Source organism: Hetaerina americana, unplaced genomic scaffold, assembly GCF_022747635.1.
Source record: "Hetaerina americana unplaced genomic scaffold, ioHetAmer1.1.p SCAF_8, whole genome shotgun sequence".
Lineage (NCBI taxonomy): Eukaryota > Metazoa > Arthropoda > Insecta > Odonata > Calopterygidae > Hetaerina > Hetaerina americana.
The window spans coordinates 19,784,832-19,801,752 of NW_027287427.1; the positions used below are offsets into that span (position 1 = coordinate 19,784,832).

At 34.3% G+C, this 16,921-nt stretch overlaps 1 protein-coding gene across 2 annotated transcripts in view; it reads left to right on the forward strand.

Moving 5' to 3' along the window:
• Positions 1-16,921, forward strand: part of LOC139698081 (histone-lysine N-methyltransferase 2D-like) — a 146,980-nt gene that overhangs the window by 99,375 nt on the left and 30,684 nt on the right. For both annotated transcript variants that reach the window (XM_071596972.1, XM_071596973.1), the window contains exons 5-10: positions 295-513; positions 2,689-3,829; positions 14,506-14,761; positions 15,160-15,324; positions 15,699-15,897; positions 16,053-16,527. In XM_071596972.1, coding sequence (XP_071453073.1) covers positions 295-513; positions 2,689-3,829; positions 14,506-14,761; positions 15,160-15,324; positions 15,699-15,897; positions 16,053-16,527 — 2,455 coding nt within the window. The remainder of the gene's footprint in view (positions 1-294; positions 514-2,688; positions 3,830-14,505; positions 14,762-15,159; positions 15,325-15,698; positions 15,898-16,052; positions 16,528-16,921) is intronic.

Consider the following 16,921-nt stretch of genomic DNA (forward strand, 5'->3'; position numbering starts at 1 on the left):
GTAAACTATTTGCATAAATAAATGTCTCACCACTTGTGTCCATTTGGTTTCGTATTTTTGGTAATATTCAATGTTTCTTTGGATTTACATGTGATCAAAAAATACATTTTACACTAAAAATGATTTGTAGAAAATCAATCTTTTTCTCCTGAAACAATTTGTGCACTGTAGATGATATGCCTCTCATTGTTGCATTATTCAAAATCATGTGGAAGTACCTTGTAAGTGAATTTGTGCCAATATGTCAGTTTCCCTTCACATGCAGTACTAATGGTTTATCTTTTTTCACTTTAGATGCTGTACGGACTTCAGCAGGACTCTCCACCAATGTGTACAGACCATCTGATTACGATCGCTTGGCCCTCTCCCTCCTTTCACCCCTTCCCAACGAGCAGGATTTTGCCATCAATGTCTGCACTTTACTTTCAAATGAAGGGAAGCATACTCTCAAGTTGGATAAGTGCCCCAGGCTAATTGACTTCCTCCTTGCGCATGCCGGGGTTTACAATCACTGTAAGTACACCTTGAAGTTTCCAAGGGACCCAAAAAAATTTCTGAGGTAAAACCCATTAGAAAAGCGACAGCTAAGAAATTTTAATACCAATATGTTGATTAATGCTGATGCTTCAAAATGTTATTCCCATAAACTTTCATTCTATTTCTATTGGTAAAACTTTTCTCTGACTTTTGTACATCAGCATGAGTAATTATAAATGTTGGAAACAGAATATGGTAGTAATCTGTTTTTACAATTCAAATTTCAACTGTCATGAAGAAAGTGCGGAACATAGCTTAAGTAAAAAAAATAATCTTTCAGCTGTTTCTTGAACTTACAATCATCTCTCAATGTGTCCCCAAGTCAACTTCAATGCTGTCATCATGTTCCACTTCCCAATTCACCTCACCAAATTCAACACTTGTCAATTTTCAAGTTTAAACAAAGACTTTTAATACTTTTCTAGAATATACATGAGTTTAAATGTAAACTGTTGATGCTCAAGTAGTTAAGACCAAATCTTGTCTTTGAAACTGTTATCATTTTGGATTGTTGCGTGTCAATTTTAAATAGCTCTTTGTGCTATAAACTGTATGTATTGCATTGGTCGTGATCAGCAATATTATTGGTAATTTGAGGAATATCTACTATTCATTTAACCATGTTCACGACCACATAGCAGCAATTGTGATTGGTGAATTATTTTGAAGAAATTGATAAATACATTTATACTGATTATGTGATTTCCAATCTGTGTCTGCCAGCTTTGGGAATGATCAAAATTTCATTAAGTCTGACCCCATCTTGAAATTTTTCTCCATTTTTTCACCTCTCACACTTATGTGACGTGTGTTCATGCTTGTTTTCTTATTGGTTAGTCATAGTTATTGACCTTATTTTTCTCCAGTGGTAAATCTTTGATAATCTGATTTCTAATTTTCAAGTATCATAATTTTCATGCCAGAGACTTCAGAATATTTAAGAGTGAAGTATTTATTAGGATATTTCAACTGTGTGCCTTTAAGCAGCTGAGTAAGAATGCATGAGCAATATTCTGTGGAATCTGCTTTATGCCTGTGATTGTAATTGCAGGAGTATCACAATTACCATAAAGTAACAAAAATTAGCAATGTATATGTCAATCAGGAAAGAAATCTGACGTGAACTTTGTGGATTTTTGTTGGTGGAAAAAGCTAGTATGTGGCATGTACACACTAATCACCAATGTATATACTGCTCTCTTCATGCCACACATTTTACAAATTTTATGGGAAGTATTCTCTTAAAAACTCAGCTGTTCTAATGAACTGAAAATAGATGAAATCATCTGAACCTTTGGATTATCTTATCCTGCCAATAGTAACACATTAATGTTAGTTAGAAATAATGGATTACTATGGCATTCTTTTCACTATGTTTTTGGTTTTCCCAAATCAACTTGTGTTTTGTAAGTGTCAATGTGGATGGTGTAGACACATGGTTTATCTGTCTTAAGGCTTTGAATACATGCAACAAAATATTCTATTATTGCCAAACTGATAATGGTTTGCCTAAAAGCAATCATTAATGCCTCTAAAGAAAGTAATTCAGTGACATGCTTTCCTCACAAAAACTTCTACTACACTAATGGTTTCCTAATATACTTGTTGTTTTTCTGCATTGGTAGGGAATGTAAGTTTGTAAAATATGTAATAGCTGTTCGCTGCAATTATAAGCTTGAAAGTTGTTTGGATATATGAGGGTAGAGCTTAACAACTACCTGTATGTTATGTGAAATACACGTTCTGGGTATGTTGGCTGTTCTTTTCCTTACATCTCATGCAATGTTCTAGGAAGATAATCTACCCACTAGGCTATCATGCCCTACATGCACAGTTGATAAATTAAATGTCATATCTCTTATGCAAATGGTAGGTTTTATATTGATAGTCACCTAGGAATTGGTAGATTTTAATAGATAAAACTATTGACTGATGAATGAATCATTGATGTTTAGTTAAATTATTTGCTGAAATTGGATGAAATAAATTCTTAATGCATTGGTCTAATGTTCATTTTGTGAAAAAATTGATTTTAGAAGGTCCAGTGCATAAGTTTTGCTTTAGTTTGCTTATATAGTTCAATTACTTTGTCACAATTTTTCATACAATTTTTACCCCATTTTTGTTTTCTTTTTGTCTTTATTTTCACAGCATCTCTGCGGGAAGTTTTTACCGAAGCTTATGCTAAAGTAAGAAACCACTCCATGTGTGATTTTTGGACTGATGTGGTAGATGATCCAGACTTTTGGGACTTGGCAGATGAGGGTTACAAGGAAGCCACAGAAGGTCTCATTTCCAGCAAGCTGCAAATTTCACCGAAGCCTTTGCCTCCAGCTGTGAAGGGCATGATCAATGCAGAGCAGATAAATAGAGCATTAACATGTGGAAGGGAAAAGATACCGGTTCCAACCAGTGTGGCAGATGAGAAGGGGAATGAGGTGGAGAAGAAAGAAGAAGGTGAGAAGAAGGAAGTTGAGAATGAGAAGAGGGAAGCTGAGGCTGCGAAAAAGCCAGGTGATGCAGAGTCAAAAGGCGATGAGGGATTGAAGATGATGGACTGCGAAGTCAAGAGGGAGGGAAGTGGGGACCAGGTGATGGAAGTTGATGTGGCAATGAAGGAGAGTGCATTGAGTGAGAGGAAGGTTGATGGGTTGGAGGTGAGCAGGAATGATGTGGAGATGAAAGAAAGTGAGGCTGAGGCGAGTGGGTGCAAGACTGAAGTGAAGGGTGGTGGGGAAGAAGGGGGTGAGGTGGATGGAAAGTTGATCAGTGTGGAGAAGAGGGAAGGTGGTGATGATTGTCCGGAGAAGGGGAGTGTGGTTGAAGATGGGTGTAAAGCAAAATGTGTGGACACCCAGGAATCTCGGAAGGAATCTACGGGGGGGATGGTGTTGGAAGAAGCTGATGAGGAGAAGGAGAATAAGAACTGTGATAGGGTAGTAGGAGATAGTGTGTGTGGTGTGAATAATGTGGTGCTTGGTGAGAAAGCTGTGACCGATGAGGGCTGTGTGAATGTGCTGGGGGGAGAGGAGGATGTTTGTGAGGACAGTGGGTCACCTGGAAGTAAGCCTAAGTGGAGGAAGAAGGGCCTTGCCAGTCGGCAGAGGAGACGAAACAAAATAGGGAACATTGTGCTTGATGAATCTGACCATGAGTTGTTCTGTTTGGGGAGGAACCTTGGGACGGGGGAGTTTGTTGGACAAAGGGTGCTTCAAATAGCAACAATTCTGAGGAACCTCAGCTTTGAGGAAGAAAATGTCCCTGTACTAGCAAAAAACACATCATTCCTTAGGTGAGTTTAAATAATTATTATCCATTTTTATTTTGATGGTGAATGTGTTGTTTAGGTTAAGAAATTTTATGGGTGCTAAATCATAGTGTGCGATATTTTTCTGACCTGCACCAGAAACAGAAAAAAGTTGTACGACCTGTGAGGCCTTCATTGAAGAATTCCCTCATTTCATGTGGAAAGAAAGGTAGAAGTAATTTTATAGTGAAAATTAATAATTTTTGTTTCTTTTAAACAGCAATTAAAATTTTTTGAAAATGTTGAAATTCACCAGGAAAATCTTTCTAAACATTAGAGTAAAAAATCAAGAACCCAAGGTAATTATGCCCTGGAGTTATAATTTTGAATACATTTTCAATACAAAAAAATACAAGTTCATGTATTTGGCTTTGTAATGCAGTCCCTGTTGAAACATCCGAAATGGTCTTAAATTTGGCCAGTGGCTTTGTTAGTTGTGTGTGCATTTATATATTGCCTTTGCATTTTTTCCTTTTGCATTTTTGCCTTTTGCATATAGTGCCTTTGCATTTTTACTGCATCATGGTATCAAAGAACATCAATATTGTTTCTTTGAGACACTTATACCTATGACTACTAAAACAGGATATATGTTGATTAATAAGTTATGGCTGACAAAAGTGTGAATCAACTGTTAATTCTTGATTAATGCATAGTTTTCTTGAGTATTTAGCTTGAACCATATAGAGGCAAGATTCATGTTGAACATGGCATTCAACTTTATGAGCATGTAAGCACAGACATAACAACCCTTATTTTGCCACCACCTTTGGTTAGTTGTGTTCATAATACTATTGGCAAACATTCGATTCATTAATACTCTAAAAACAGAAATGATTTTCAATATAAATTTTTGCATAAGGATATTTACCTGTAAATGCCCATAGCTTGAAAGAATTTGTTTGTAAACCGTGGGTTTCAGTGAAATTTTTGTGTGCCGTATTTTTCTTCATTAGAGGCAGTGGCATATCTAATGGTTTAGTTATGAAGCTTCTTCACCTGTTTTTGCTCTAATAAAGTGCACCGTTTGCTGACTAAGATATAGTCAATGTTGTGGGCTCTGTAAAGTGATATGGAGATAGTAATTTGTGAGACAGGAGGAGCTCATAATGCACATAAGGAGAATGTAAGAAACCTTATTACCAAAATACTTGATAATTCTCATAACTTCTTTAATGGACACTTCAAAAACAATGTAGTATTTCAACAAATAAGTGTGAAAAATGAACAAGTATTTTCAATCATTATGAGTAAATTCCGCAGTGACAGCACCTGTAATTGAATAAAGCAGACCAGTGATAGCTAGATAAATAAAAATTAGGAAAGGGAAGAAGATTATTGGTATGATTTTATGAATTTCATAGTTGAATTGAAGTTATATTACCACATGGTTATGAGGTGAAAGTTACTTGAAGCTCACATTAAAAGTTGGTAAAATATAAAATCAATCTTAATTAGTAATCAGCCATGAATGTTTAGCCATGCCAGCTAATTTACCCCTGAACTTCAGGCTAAACTTGATGCAGGCCATAATATCAGGAGGTGGAGAGCATGAATAGGGGTTCAGCATCTGTTGCCTTCTGGAATGGGGTTTTTCCTGTTATTCTTAGATGCATTGAATCCTAGAAGAGGTGGCTAGCATACGGAAATATCTTGGCTGGATTTTGACTTATGTTCTATTGCCTTGAAAATTTCTTTGGTGTACTCCTTTGCCTGTACTACTAAATTATAATCAACACATTAGCAAAATCAGCTATTTCTATGTTTTAAACAACTTCAGTTACATAAAATTGGGCAAATTCTAAAATATATAATGAAAATTGCTAATTCAGGAATGCACATGGTGCCATGGGATTTGTTAGTGGTAAATGTGATTAGGTGAGTTTTTACTACTTTTACATATGACATTTTATCCTCAGTCATCATGTCACTTAAAAATGCTTGTATAATTCTTCCTGGCATAGTGTGTATACCTTAACTATTTATTATCGCTTCATCCAAAATGAATCCATAATCAAATATTCCTCCATTTTAGATTTGTGTCTTGAAAGATTGTGGAACATTTAGTTGTCATTGCAAAAGTATTATTCTATATTCAAAATTTCCCAATAGCCCACTCTTATTAAAAAGTCATGTAAAAACATCCTTTGAACGAAGCTACTTTTTTCTCAGTATTCCAAATTAAGGTATTAAAAGATCTTTCAGAAGTGGTTTTACAAGTCCTATTGGCTACTAACACAAAGCAGTATACATTGCCTAGGATACTGAATTCATTGAACTAAATTATGGAACTCCACCAGGAATGATAATGGAGCCCTTTGTGTGTCATGGTATCAGAATTGCTGGGTGTCATTAATTAAAGATTTGGAGAAGCCTATCATAATATCATAAAACACCAGGGAGGAAATCTTTTTATGGCTGGTTAGCACTCTTGAGATATGATTCTTGACTCTTGTATAATCGGGCCGGGAATAACTGGACCTATGCACTCTACTACAGACATGCAAGCCATGAAGAAGCTGAGGTGGATTCGGTCATCACTGAGTCAACTGAATTGAACTGCATAGGGGAAAATGAATTCTATAATGCAAAAAAATGAAGAGTTGATGTTATTGGAGGCTTTACTGAGATCAAAGAATAACCCCCATGTTTTATTGCCTGTTACAATTTTGTTAATTGCTACAGTCAGTATATAGATGACAGGTTAAATAATACTCAATTAATAAATAATTAACCAGCTTATCAACTAAGTCCTTTTTATAAAAACACTTGCAATTAGCTAAAAACTGACTCCATGAGGTAGGAGTAAATTCAGGAAACGGCTCTCCATTTATGAATACATAATGTCTATTGTAAATTGGTGCAGCACTACAAATACCATTAAGTACTAGGTTGATATAGTACCCTTGTACTGATGGTACTCTAGTACCATTTGAATCATTGCATCATTTGCTAAAATCTGGAAGTGGAACCATGCCAATCATACATACAACCTATAAGCTGTACTTAATACAACTCTAGATACATATTCTTCACTGCATTACAAAAAACCAATTTTCAATTCCATACATGTCCTCTCTCCATTTTCTCTTGCATATATTCTCACTTTCCTGTCCTCAATTTTTTCCGAACATTCACAAGTCTTTATTCCATTAGGTACTGTGTAATTTCTTCTTCTGCCAATTTGGTTGTGCAAGTAAAAAGGACTCAATAAATATTGATTCCCCCACTGGTGGGCATGGTACCATCTAGTGGGCTGAGGTCCTTAGTTGCCGTGACTTATTATTACATTTGGTTCCATCATAATGCCATGAAATAAGTAGTTGAGGGAGATTTAAGATTGTATTCATCAATGTAATGTGAAAGAATATTCTCGAGTAAGCCATAATACTATTAATAAGTTACTATTTACTGTGAATTATTTAACGTTCAGTATAACATAGTCTATTAGTGTAAGTGATGAGGCAATTTGAGTTTAAAGGTAGTTAAAGATCAAATTTTAAGATAATTCTAAGTACTCTTTGTAGCCACATTGGGGTAGCTCACTAGAAGAACCATAGTGTCTAGCCACCTAGAACATGACAAGTTTAAAGTAATTCAGTATTCTTCACAGTAATACCTGCAGCCCATTTTAAACAATCAAAGGTTGTATTGACAGAGTGCTCCTCAGGTTACCTCTGATACAAATCCCTTCACTTCAAGGGAATGAAATAATCTTGGCCAACCTTGCGTGAAAACACATAAAGAATGAATTTTTATTGCTAGTATTTGTTGTTCAATGTTAATCAAAACATTTTCATTGAGAGCCTGTAACTTTTGGATTTCATATTTCATAATAGAATATTGCATGTGGCTTATTTTTTATGTTAAATTGTGTTCAAGAAATTGTTTAGTTCATAAAAAATGGGTTAAAATGGACTGAACTAATTATAAAATCTGATGCAGTTGATCATATTGTCAAAATATCTTACCAGCAGGTATCCAAAATTGCACAAATTCATAGTAGATTCATAGTGTGTTATGAGTTAGAAACGAAGTATTCAAAAAGGCTTACAAGAAAATGCCAAATGGCTATTGAAATATTACTATGGTTGGCTACAAAACTTCTGAAATTATATTTGATGGTGGAGACTTTTCAGTGTATAAATAGTACTCTAATTCTGCCCTCATTTATTTTAATTAATAAGTTGATTTATTGATCAATAATATTTCCAATATCCTGGATTTTTTTTGTGGGCTGTTCGAAAATTTTTATTTCAAGTTTCCTTACTAAGCTGCAATAATTCTTTCTGCAAATATTTCCTCTGGTATTGTTAGAATTTACACTTTGCATTAATACCTGCTTCAAAAATAGTAATTTATCGGCAAATAAGATTTTATTTGATACTTGCATGTCACACCCTGTATGTTAGAACTCAGTAAAATATTTCTCATATTAACGAAGCAAGAAACAAGTTTAATGATGATGACTTGAAGGATATGCTGAAATTGGAATACCTCCAGGAATTGAAGCGCCAATTCATTGTTTGGAGTTATCATTGGGTCTTCAAGAGTGAAGAGTATAGGATCAGCTTCTTGCCCAACTAAGTCTGAGATTTTAAAATGGATATGAAAGAATTATTTACAAGCATATTTCAAATAATGTTTTCTTTGGTGAACAAATAAAAATATGAAAAATTATGATTTTTTAGGAGAATGTCCATTATCAGCCTGTAAAAGTTATTGCATTAGATAATAATTGCATAAAGTTCTATGTGAACATTTTCCTAAATTTTATTTTCTTCTATAATTATTTTAACGTTATTTATACCAATATTGATTTCAAAAGTGCATGTACAAGTATATTTTTAAGTAGCTTTAATTATTCAAGAGATTGCAGCTGCAGTTTTGAATTTTTCCTTCAAATCTTTGAAAAATCCTGTTTTCATTAACCCTAATATGATTATTGGATTCTATTCAAACTGGTTCATTTGCCTCAATTTCCTAAAATTTCTCTATCACTGTTTCTTTCTGACATTGACTTGGATCCAGGGATATTAATCACTTGATCCAAATTATCCTCATTGATGTATTATTTACTCTCATACATCTACTCATTCTTGCTGAATATCTGTGCTTTAAAGCTAAGCGATCTCTCAGCTTTCTCTCCCTCATGAGTGATTCTGTTGATGCATGTTCATCATTCTATCTTATTGCTGTTATTTTTCCTAATTTTTTTTCCTTGTGTGAAATGCTCATTTTACATTGACTGTAATGCATTCACACAATCTTAAACGCCGCCCACGAGATCTTCTTCTCCAATTCAGTTTTTGTGATAGTTTGTTTTTAATTCCCTGTACATTCTTTGTGTATACGTTCATCTGTTTCCTCATTGATTTCACTGTCCTTATCATCTCCCTTGCAATCCATGCCTTCATCATTTTTTGCTTATTTTTTTATTATTTTTTTGCTTATTGATTCAATTATTTAAATCTGTAGCTCTTGTGATTCCTTTTTTAAAATCTTCCCGCCTTAACTTGACCATCATCTTTTTTATTGTCACTTAAAATTCTATTAATTACTTGTCAGAATGTATTCCCTCCTCTGTATTCCAATTTTCCTGAACATTCCGCTTCCACTCCTTTCATTGTAGTTAATTGAGCATATCACGGAAAGGAGATCGGGCTAATGCAGTGGCTAACATAAAGGCTCCCCGCCGAGAGGGCCCGGGTTCAAATTCTGGAGACAACAAATATTTTTCAGTGGTATCCCGATCCCTAGTTGAGGTGCTTTGTGGAGAGCACTTTGAGTGAGTGGGATGTCCGTCAGATGGGATTTTATGCTGCAGACCCCCTTTGGCACGTTTTGTTAAGAGCAGGCTAATAAACCCAAAACCGGGTTTCCCTCAATCCTTCATCCTTTCCTGTCCATCCCTAATGGTGCAAATTACCTCAGCTGTCGGTCACCTCCCATAAAAACTATATCAGGGGAAAACTGCATCAAAATAACCACTGAAATACTTTTTCATTCATATTCTCTTGCACCTCCCTACAAACTTTTCACCTTAATTTGTCAGATTAGGTGACTTGCACCAAATTGACTAGCTACTACTTCTGACCTGGTGATAAAATGGTTACTTAGGGCTTGGATGTGTACATATTTAATTTTTACCAAATATGGATCCTGTTTGCAATTATACTTGTACGGCTAAGTTTGTGTTTCTTTGTATGAAGGAAGAAGCCATCTTTCTTGTAGTTTTTGAAAATTGTGAAATGAAGTTCCTTTCAGAGTTCAGTCCATACCCATTCTTCTAATGCTCTCCCTTGCAAAACTCAATAACCTATATTTTCTCCTAATAGGGGGACATGGATTGTCAAACTTCGTGATTAATTGGCTTCAAGTTATTATGGAATTATATGTTCTGATGTTTCACTCTTTTCCTTCGTATTCTTCCACTAAGCTTCTTCATTTTTTCCTTGAACAGAGAAGGGAATATCTTTAATCCTTCTCAATACAGTTCCTTGATTAAAATCAGAAGTGATGAAACATTAAGCTATTCATTGATTTAACCCTTCTTGTAATCACCTTTATATAATTAAAAGTGGATTTCAGAGCATTTATCTGAATGTAACATCTTGTTTGTGGTAACTTGATTGCTGGAAAGAAGTGATACCACTATTCAGCTGGAAATATACCAAACATCTGTCATCCAATGTTACTTAATTATTTTTGGGATTGTATTGCATGAAACATTGTAAATCCATTCAGTTAGCCTCTGGCAGAGAAAACAGTCATACATCTATGTCATTATTGATCAAAAGTCATTATTGGACATCACAACTATAAATTGTCACTCATTAAACTAAAAGTTGTATCAGTTTTAGGTATTGCACATACCTCATTGCATCACAAATAATACACATAATGTTAAATACAAGTATAAAATACATGACTGAAGAAAAACTGAGGATAGATCCTTATCATTGGTTTTATTCACTGTTTATCTCGCTAGTTCATTTAAGAATTTAGTTATCAGTGTGGAGCTTTGTAAAATCATGCTCTATCATGAACTACTCACAAAAATTGTCATGAATGCCATGACCAAATGATTGCAGTCATCTATGTTTAATTGTAAGATAGTATTACAATCATTACTATTTTGGAGACTTGGAATGTGGGTATTTGTCTGCATCAGTATCATTTTCTATTGAAATTGGCAAATCTAAACATCTGGTAACCAATGAATTCAATACATACCCACATTGTTTGAATGATGTCAGTTGATTTTGCCCTCATAGTGTTAAATTTTGAACGAGGTACTATTTTGAGTTTTAGCAAAAAATTTTGTCAAGGAAAGGTTTAGTCCACGCTATTGTACTCTCTGTCCTACACAAATAATCAAAGACCCATTTAAAAAAATATAATGAAGAGGTTTCCTGGTTAGCCTATTGGTGTGAGGTATAAAATATACTTACATTTGGTATCAGATTCTCTATTTAAGTTATTCTTAAGTAGCCAAACTTTTAATACGGATAAGGGCTTCTACCTTTGAGGTAATGAGAAATGGCTGATGGCTGAAGGTATGAACTCCTAAGATTGTTATATTTATCAAGAGGATGATGTTGCCACTAATAATATCAAAGAACAAATTTCAATAGTAAAAACAAGTTAGCATTGAAGTTGTTTTGACCCAGAGGGTCAACTCGTTTTACAAATGATTAATAGACTTTTGAGCTAGGTTTTCTGAAACCACTCTTTCAGTTAACTGGAGTTCTCAAACACAGTATTTAGCCCCCCACAGAATTAAGTGGTCACCTTGAAAGGCCCTTTGGAGGGAATGGTCATATGACAAAGAATGTCCAACATGTTAAGGCCCAATTAGAAAGCAAAAGAGGATACAAGTGATGTACAATTTCACACAATTGTTCTGGTGCTTGGAGGCATCTTGAAGTGGAGAATAATGTGAGCACATTAAGAATGGGTAAAATTTGAGGCTGTATCTATGATAGCTGAAAGCATTTAAAGCTTCCAAAGTTATAATTATTGCAGGAATGACTTTTAAGTTGGATAATAAGGAAATAAAATAAAAAGAGGATTGACCGTGGAGAAAAGATTTATTCACGATAGAATGGTATTTTATTGCATTTCAAAGGCTTAGATGAATTAAAAGGAATAGCAAATCGGTACTATATCTTGAAAACAGCATAACAAAAGATGCACTCAAACAAAAATTAAGAAGATAACAAAAGTGCTTTGGTAGTGAAATAAACAAATTTGAAGGCAATACCAGAAGTAAATAGAGTGAAATTATAATGCAAATATCAAATATGATGCAAAAACATTGCTGATGGAAATAGCTCTAATTGATAATAATGCTAAATTAGTTATTCTTGCAAAATTTCTAGTATTGTGTGTAATAGAAGTAATCTGAAACTGAGGAAAGGTAATGTTAAAAAGGAAAAACTGAAGATTGAAATAATCCTGGTATCTATTACTCTTTCATAATCAGTATTTCAATCTTAAGGTTGGCTTACTGCAGCTCTCAATTCTTCTCTATTAATTATTAATTAGCTACCCCTAATATCTTATCTGTTTCATGCCCTTCGAAATGCTTATTATTTACTTGTCTCTTGGTCTTACTTGTGGAATTATCCCTTCGATTTTCCCTTATATCATGTGTCTTAATTATTCATAGTGCCTCAATAACCTACACTCACCATGAACACCTTAAAAAGTGGTCATCACAAAAACTTTTATTTGAAAATGTGTACCCTTTACTATTAAGAGCAGGTTGAAGAGACCATCAATCATTGTATGTGAGAGCAAGTATTTGAGTAATGGAAATGATTAAAAGATGCTTTAAAATAATAAGTTGAAACACTTCCTGATTTTTTTTTTACTCTTTAAACAGTAAACTCTTTTTCTGTGCACTTTGACCATCCAAATCTTTCTTACATTGCCCAAATATTGAGAATCACCAACCTTTTATTCTCAGTACAGGTGTGTTGCCAAAGTTGGCTGTGGTGTAATCCCTGTATACTTCTTTCTACCCTCTTTTTGGGACAATGCTTCAAATAGATTACAAAATATTGATTAACTGTATGTGATCATCACTAGGTCCGAAAGTATATGTAGAACCTTACAGACCCTCTCATCTGGTGGACTGATTATAATATTTCTCTTTGTTATGTGATTCCAAGTTGGGGAAATATGTTTCGTAAATCAGCAACTTTTCAGCTGAGCTTAAACAGAAAATGAGTGATCATGTGTCAGAGGTCATTAAATGGCAGTTAAATTACAAAAGAAGTTCATCGATCTTATCCATTCTCACCTTTTATCTGTCCTGAAAAAGGTAATTTCTTCAGTCCAAATTGCTTTTTTTATTTTCAAGTACATTTTTAAGGAATTAAGAACAAGAAAGGGAAATTATTGCAAAAGAATGAGAGGATTTTTTGTTTAAGGAATGAAAATAAAAACATGGTAAATGAAGATGATGATTAAAGAAATTGAGATAATAATGCTGGATAATTGAAATGAAAGTACTAACACAGTTTAAAAATTTGCATTTATTTTCTAACCAGTGGCCTTAGCTGGTAGGTACTTCTCTTCGAGGTCATTGAATTTCTGAGACCCCTCGACTATTTTTCATTAATTGGCATATTATATAAATTACAGATTCAGGTGTGATGTGGTAGAACTTTTCGATAATGATGGAAACGAAAACTAGCGCAGTTTTCCACTTAAAATTATCATAATAACCACTTTATTAAGTGGAAAATTGCATGAGTTTTTGTCTCCGTTATTTTGGTATATTATGCTAAACATTAAAAATAATGCAATAATGTAGCATTTAAAAACATTAGCGGATGACTCCGTTAAAAGTTACTGTTGTGGCATCTGCCAAAGTTTCTTTGGAATTAAAAATAATGTTTATCAATGGGACATAGTCAAAATATTGTTTTTGTAATTTTCATCCTATATTTAAATGAACAGGTCTCTGTTATAGTCTCTCTCTCTGGATTCCAGTCTCTTTGGTAGTATTTTTAGTCATTTGGTCTACAGTCTCTTTTTTCTATGTACTCTTGGCCACTCCCAAGGCCTGCATTGATGCCCACAGGAATCTATTTGCCGCAATTGTTGTTGATTTTATCATCCCTTTTTCGTTTGGTACTATTATAAAACTATTCCTCCCATTTCTTTGCATGCAGTTACATTTAAATCTCTTGTATCCTGTAAGTTACTACATTTAACCAAGCCGATTAAAGACAGCCTTTGCAACTTAAGTATTTGGAAATGATTTAAGTTTTGAGGTTTTCAGAGCAGAAAGTGGCAGTTAACAAGTTCTCTCTCTACGTAATATTCATATGAGGAATTGCCCTCAATTAAGTAATATTGGAAGTATTTAGCCATAATTTAGTATTGATGGTGAGTTTTAAGAGGGAAAAGTGAGCATCTAAGCCTCCTTGTTGAATTCTTGTCTACTAATTTATGCAACCGGTCAAATATGTAGGTCTGATGCATATTTCTAATATTTATTATTGTATATTTATGTTTAATATTTCTCTTTCGTATTTAAAAATCTTGATATTATTATTCTGCGTTGATATCTTTGTGAAGGGAGAGGTAATGTGATGTGCTCTTATTGTTTCTCATTGTTTTCTCGATTGAATTTTCCATTTTAGGTTTCTTCTGCTTTGTGCACAATCCAAGTGGAATTGCCTTTGCCAAATGGGGTTTGATGCATTAGGGAATGTAGCTGCAGAGGTGGGGATCGAGGATCCAGTGTCAGACCAACTAGCAGCAATGCTGATTGCTACTCTGACAAAGGGACTTGCTTCACCCGATCGCTTTACTGTCCTTTCTTGTTTAGAAATACTTAATAAATTGAGTCAGAATGATGAAAATGAAGATATAATGCTGAGGTGTCTTGATCAGAAGGTACTGTGCAATAACCTGTAATCAAGTTACTCAGATGATAATTAGTTTTTTATGGTTTTTATTATTATTTTTGCGTACATTTTTGACATACATATGAATCTTATGTAAGTATTCAAAATTGTGAGATTTCCTGAATTTTGTAATTTCTACTATCCATGCCATTAGCCTCCTACTAATGTGTTCTAATAAATGCATATGTATGATATAAGTTGGATTGATTGAATATAAATGCCAAAAAATCTTGTTTTAATCAAATAGGTTTTAGTAGCTTTCTCAAATTTCACAAAAATAGTCTTCTAATAATCTTCTTTTCACTTTAATTCAGTTAAAATTGTTTTTGTTCATTTTTCAATATCACTTTGTTTTTTCAGTATTTTTATATTACTTATTATTTTCAGGTATATGATCAAATTTGTATGTTCCTGACGCTCCATGACATAATGTTATTGGTGTATACCTTGGAATGTCTTTACTCTTTGACATCCCTTGGTGAGCGTGCATGTAATGCCATTGTAAGAGTGCATGGAGCCATTGATACCTTGGTGTCTTTGATCACCGTTGAGGTAAGTTTTATGGCTCTTGTTCTAATAATATAATTTCATAAAGCATTAAAGTAATTGAAACAATTATTTTTTTCCACTATTGTAATGAAGGTGAAAATTAATATGCATAATATTTGAGGGTATTGATGTCTTTCAACATTGATTAAAAAAAACACTTTCGAAGCTCTAATAATACAATACCAAATACTAATATTAGTCATTGTACTGTTTGACCAGATTTTAATTACAAAGATAATCAATTGTATGGGGAAAAGTATTTCGAAAAATCCTTGATACATATTGATACAGAAGACACATTCAATTATTTTATTTGCAAATTATATTTCTGTCTGATGTATAATCCATCATCATGTAACATTTATTTTTTATTCTAGGCTCAAAGTTATGGTCCTAAAGCTTGCATTCTCATGCGTGTTGTGGAAACAGTATCTGGGACAGCTCCCATGCCTAATGTTAATGCTTCGGTTCCCCACACTCCTGCCACCACTTTGACTACAATGTCTCCAATGGTGTCTAATAATGTACCTTTCCGTCCATCCCCAGTCATTCAGAGACATCCACAAATAGCTCAAAGTAAGTGGAAATGTTTTCGTCACCCGAGATCTGGAAATTCTGTGTCTTTGAAATTAAGTGCACTCACTAATTTTGCTAAAAGTAATGATTTTGCTTGAGTCCATGCTTTTATGTTTACTAATTAAATTTTATTCATTTAATTAAACTAAATTTAGGGATGTTGATAGGGGCACCTCAGCCAGCAGTTGCCACTCCTGTCAACCTAACTGCTGCTCAGCAACAGTTAGGTGCAGGAATGAGTATTGTTTCATCAACTGGCCCGGCTGGTGCAACTGCTCCTTTGACAACCCCTGGTCATGTGACCAACACCCCTCATCACCATCATCACCACCCTCACATAGTGCATCATCAGCAGCAGCTGCATCAAACACAGTCAACTCAGCACACGATGATCCATCATCACCAGGGGGTAGTTGTTGGAACAACACCAAGCACTATACACCAGCAGCATCAACAACAGATGGCCCAAGAAAATGAGCAATTTGCATTGGCATGGATTCGAGCAACATATGATCAGGCTTCTGGATCTATCATTGAACAGGCTGATTTATATCGACAGTATTTAGCTTCTTGTGCTAAAATAGGTCGACGAGGTGTTGTGTCTGCCTTGCAATTCCCACGGTGTGTTAGGTGAGTTGAGTTACCTTATTAAGAGTTACATGTTATGTTGTGGTATGTGCTTGACTCTTTCCTGTGCAGCTATGAAGCCCTTTTTTAGTTTTAACTTTTGGTTTGTTTGAGCAGAGTTATGAACAAATGAATTCCGTAGAACATTTTTGGAAAGGAGTTCTGGAGTTGACTTACATGTATTTGGGCGTTTTCTTTTGTGACTAAATTTCTAGTTACAGTAATACAGGTAAAAATGTGGAACTCCTAGAGATAACTGCTTGCAATAAATATAAATGTCATGCATTACTTTGTCATGGCTTTGAAAAGGGTTTTTGCATATTTTTACTATGCCCAAAATGGCTTATATCATTTATGTTTAAAACTGAACATTCATTCCTAATGAAACAGTTTCTGG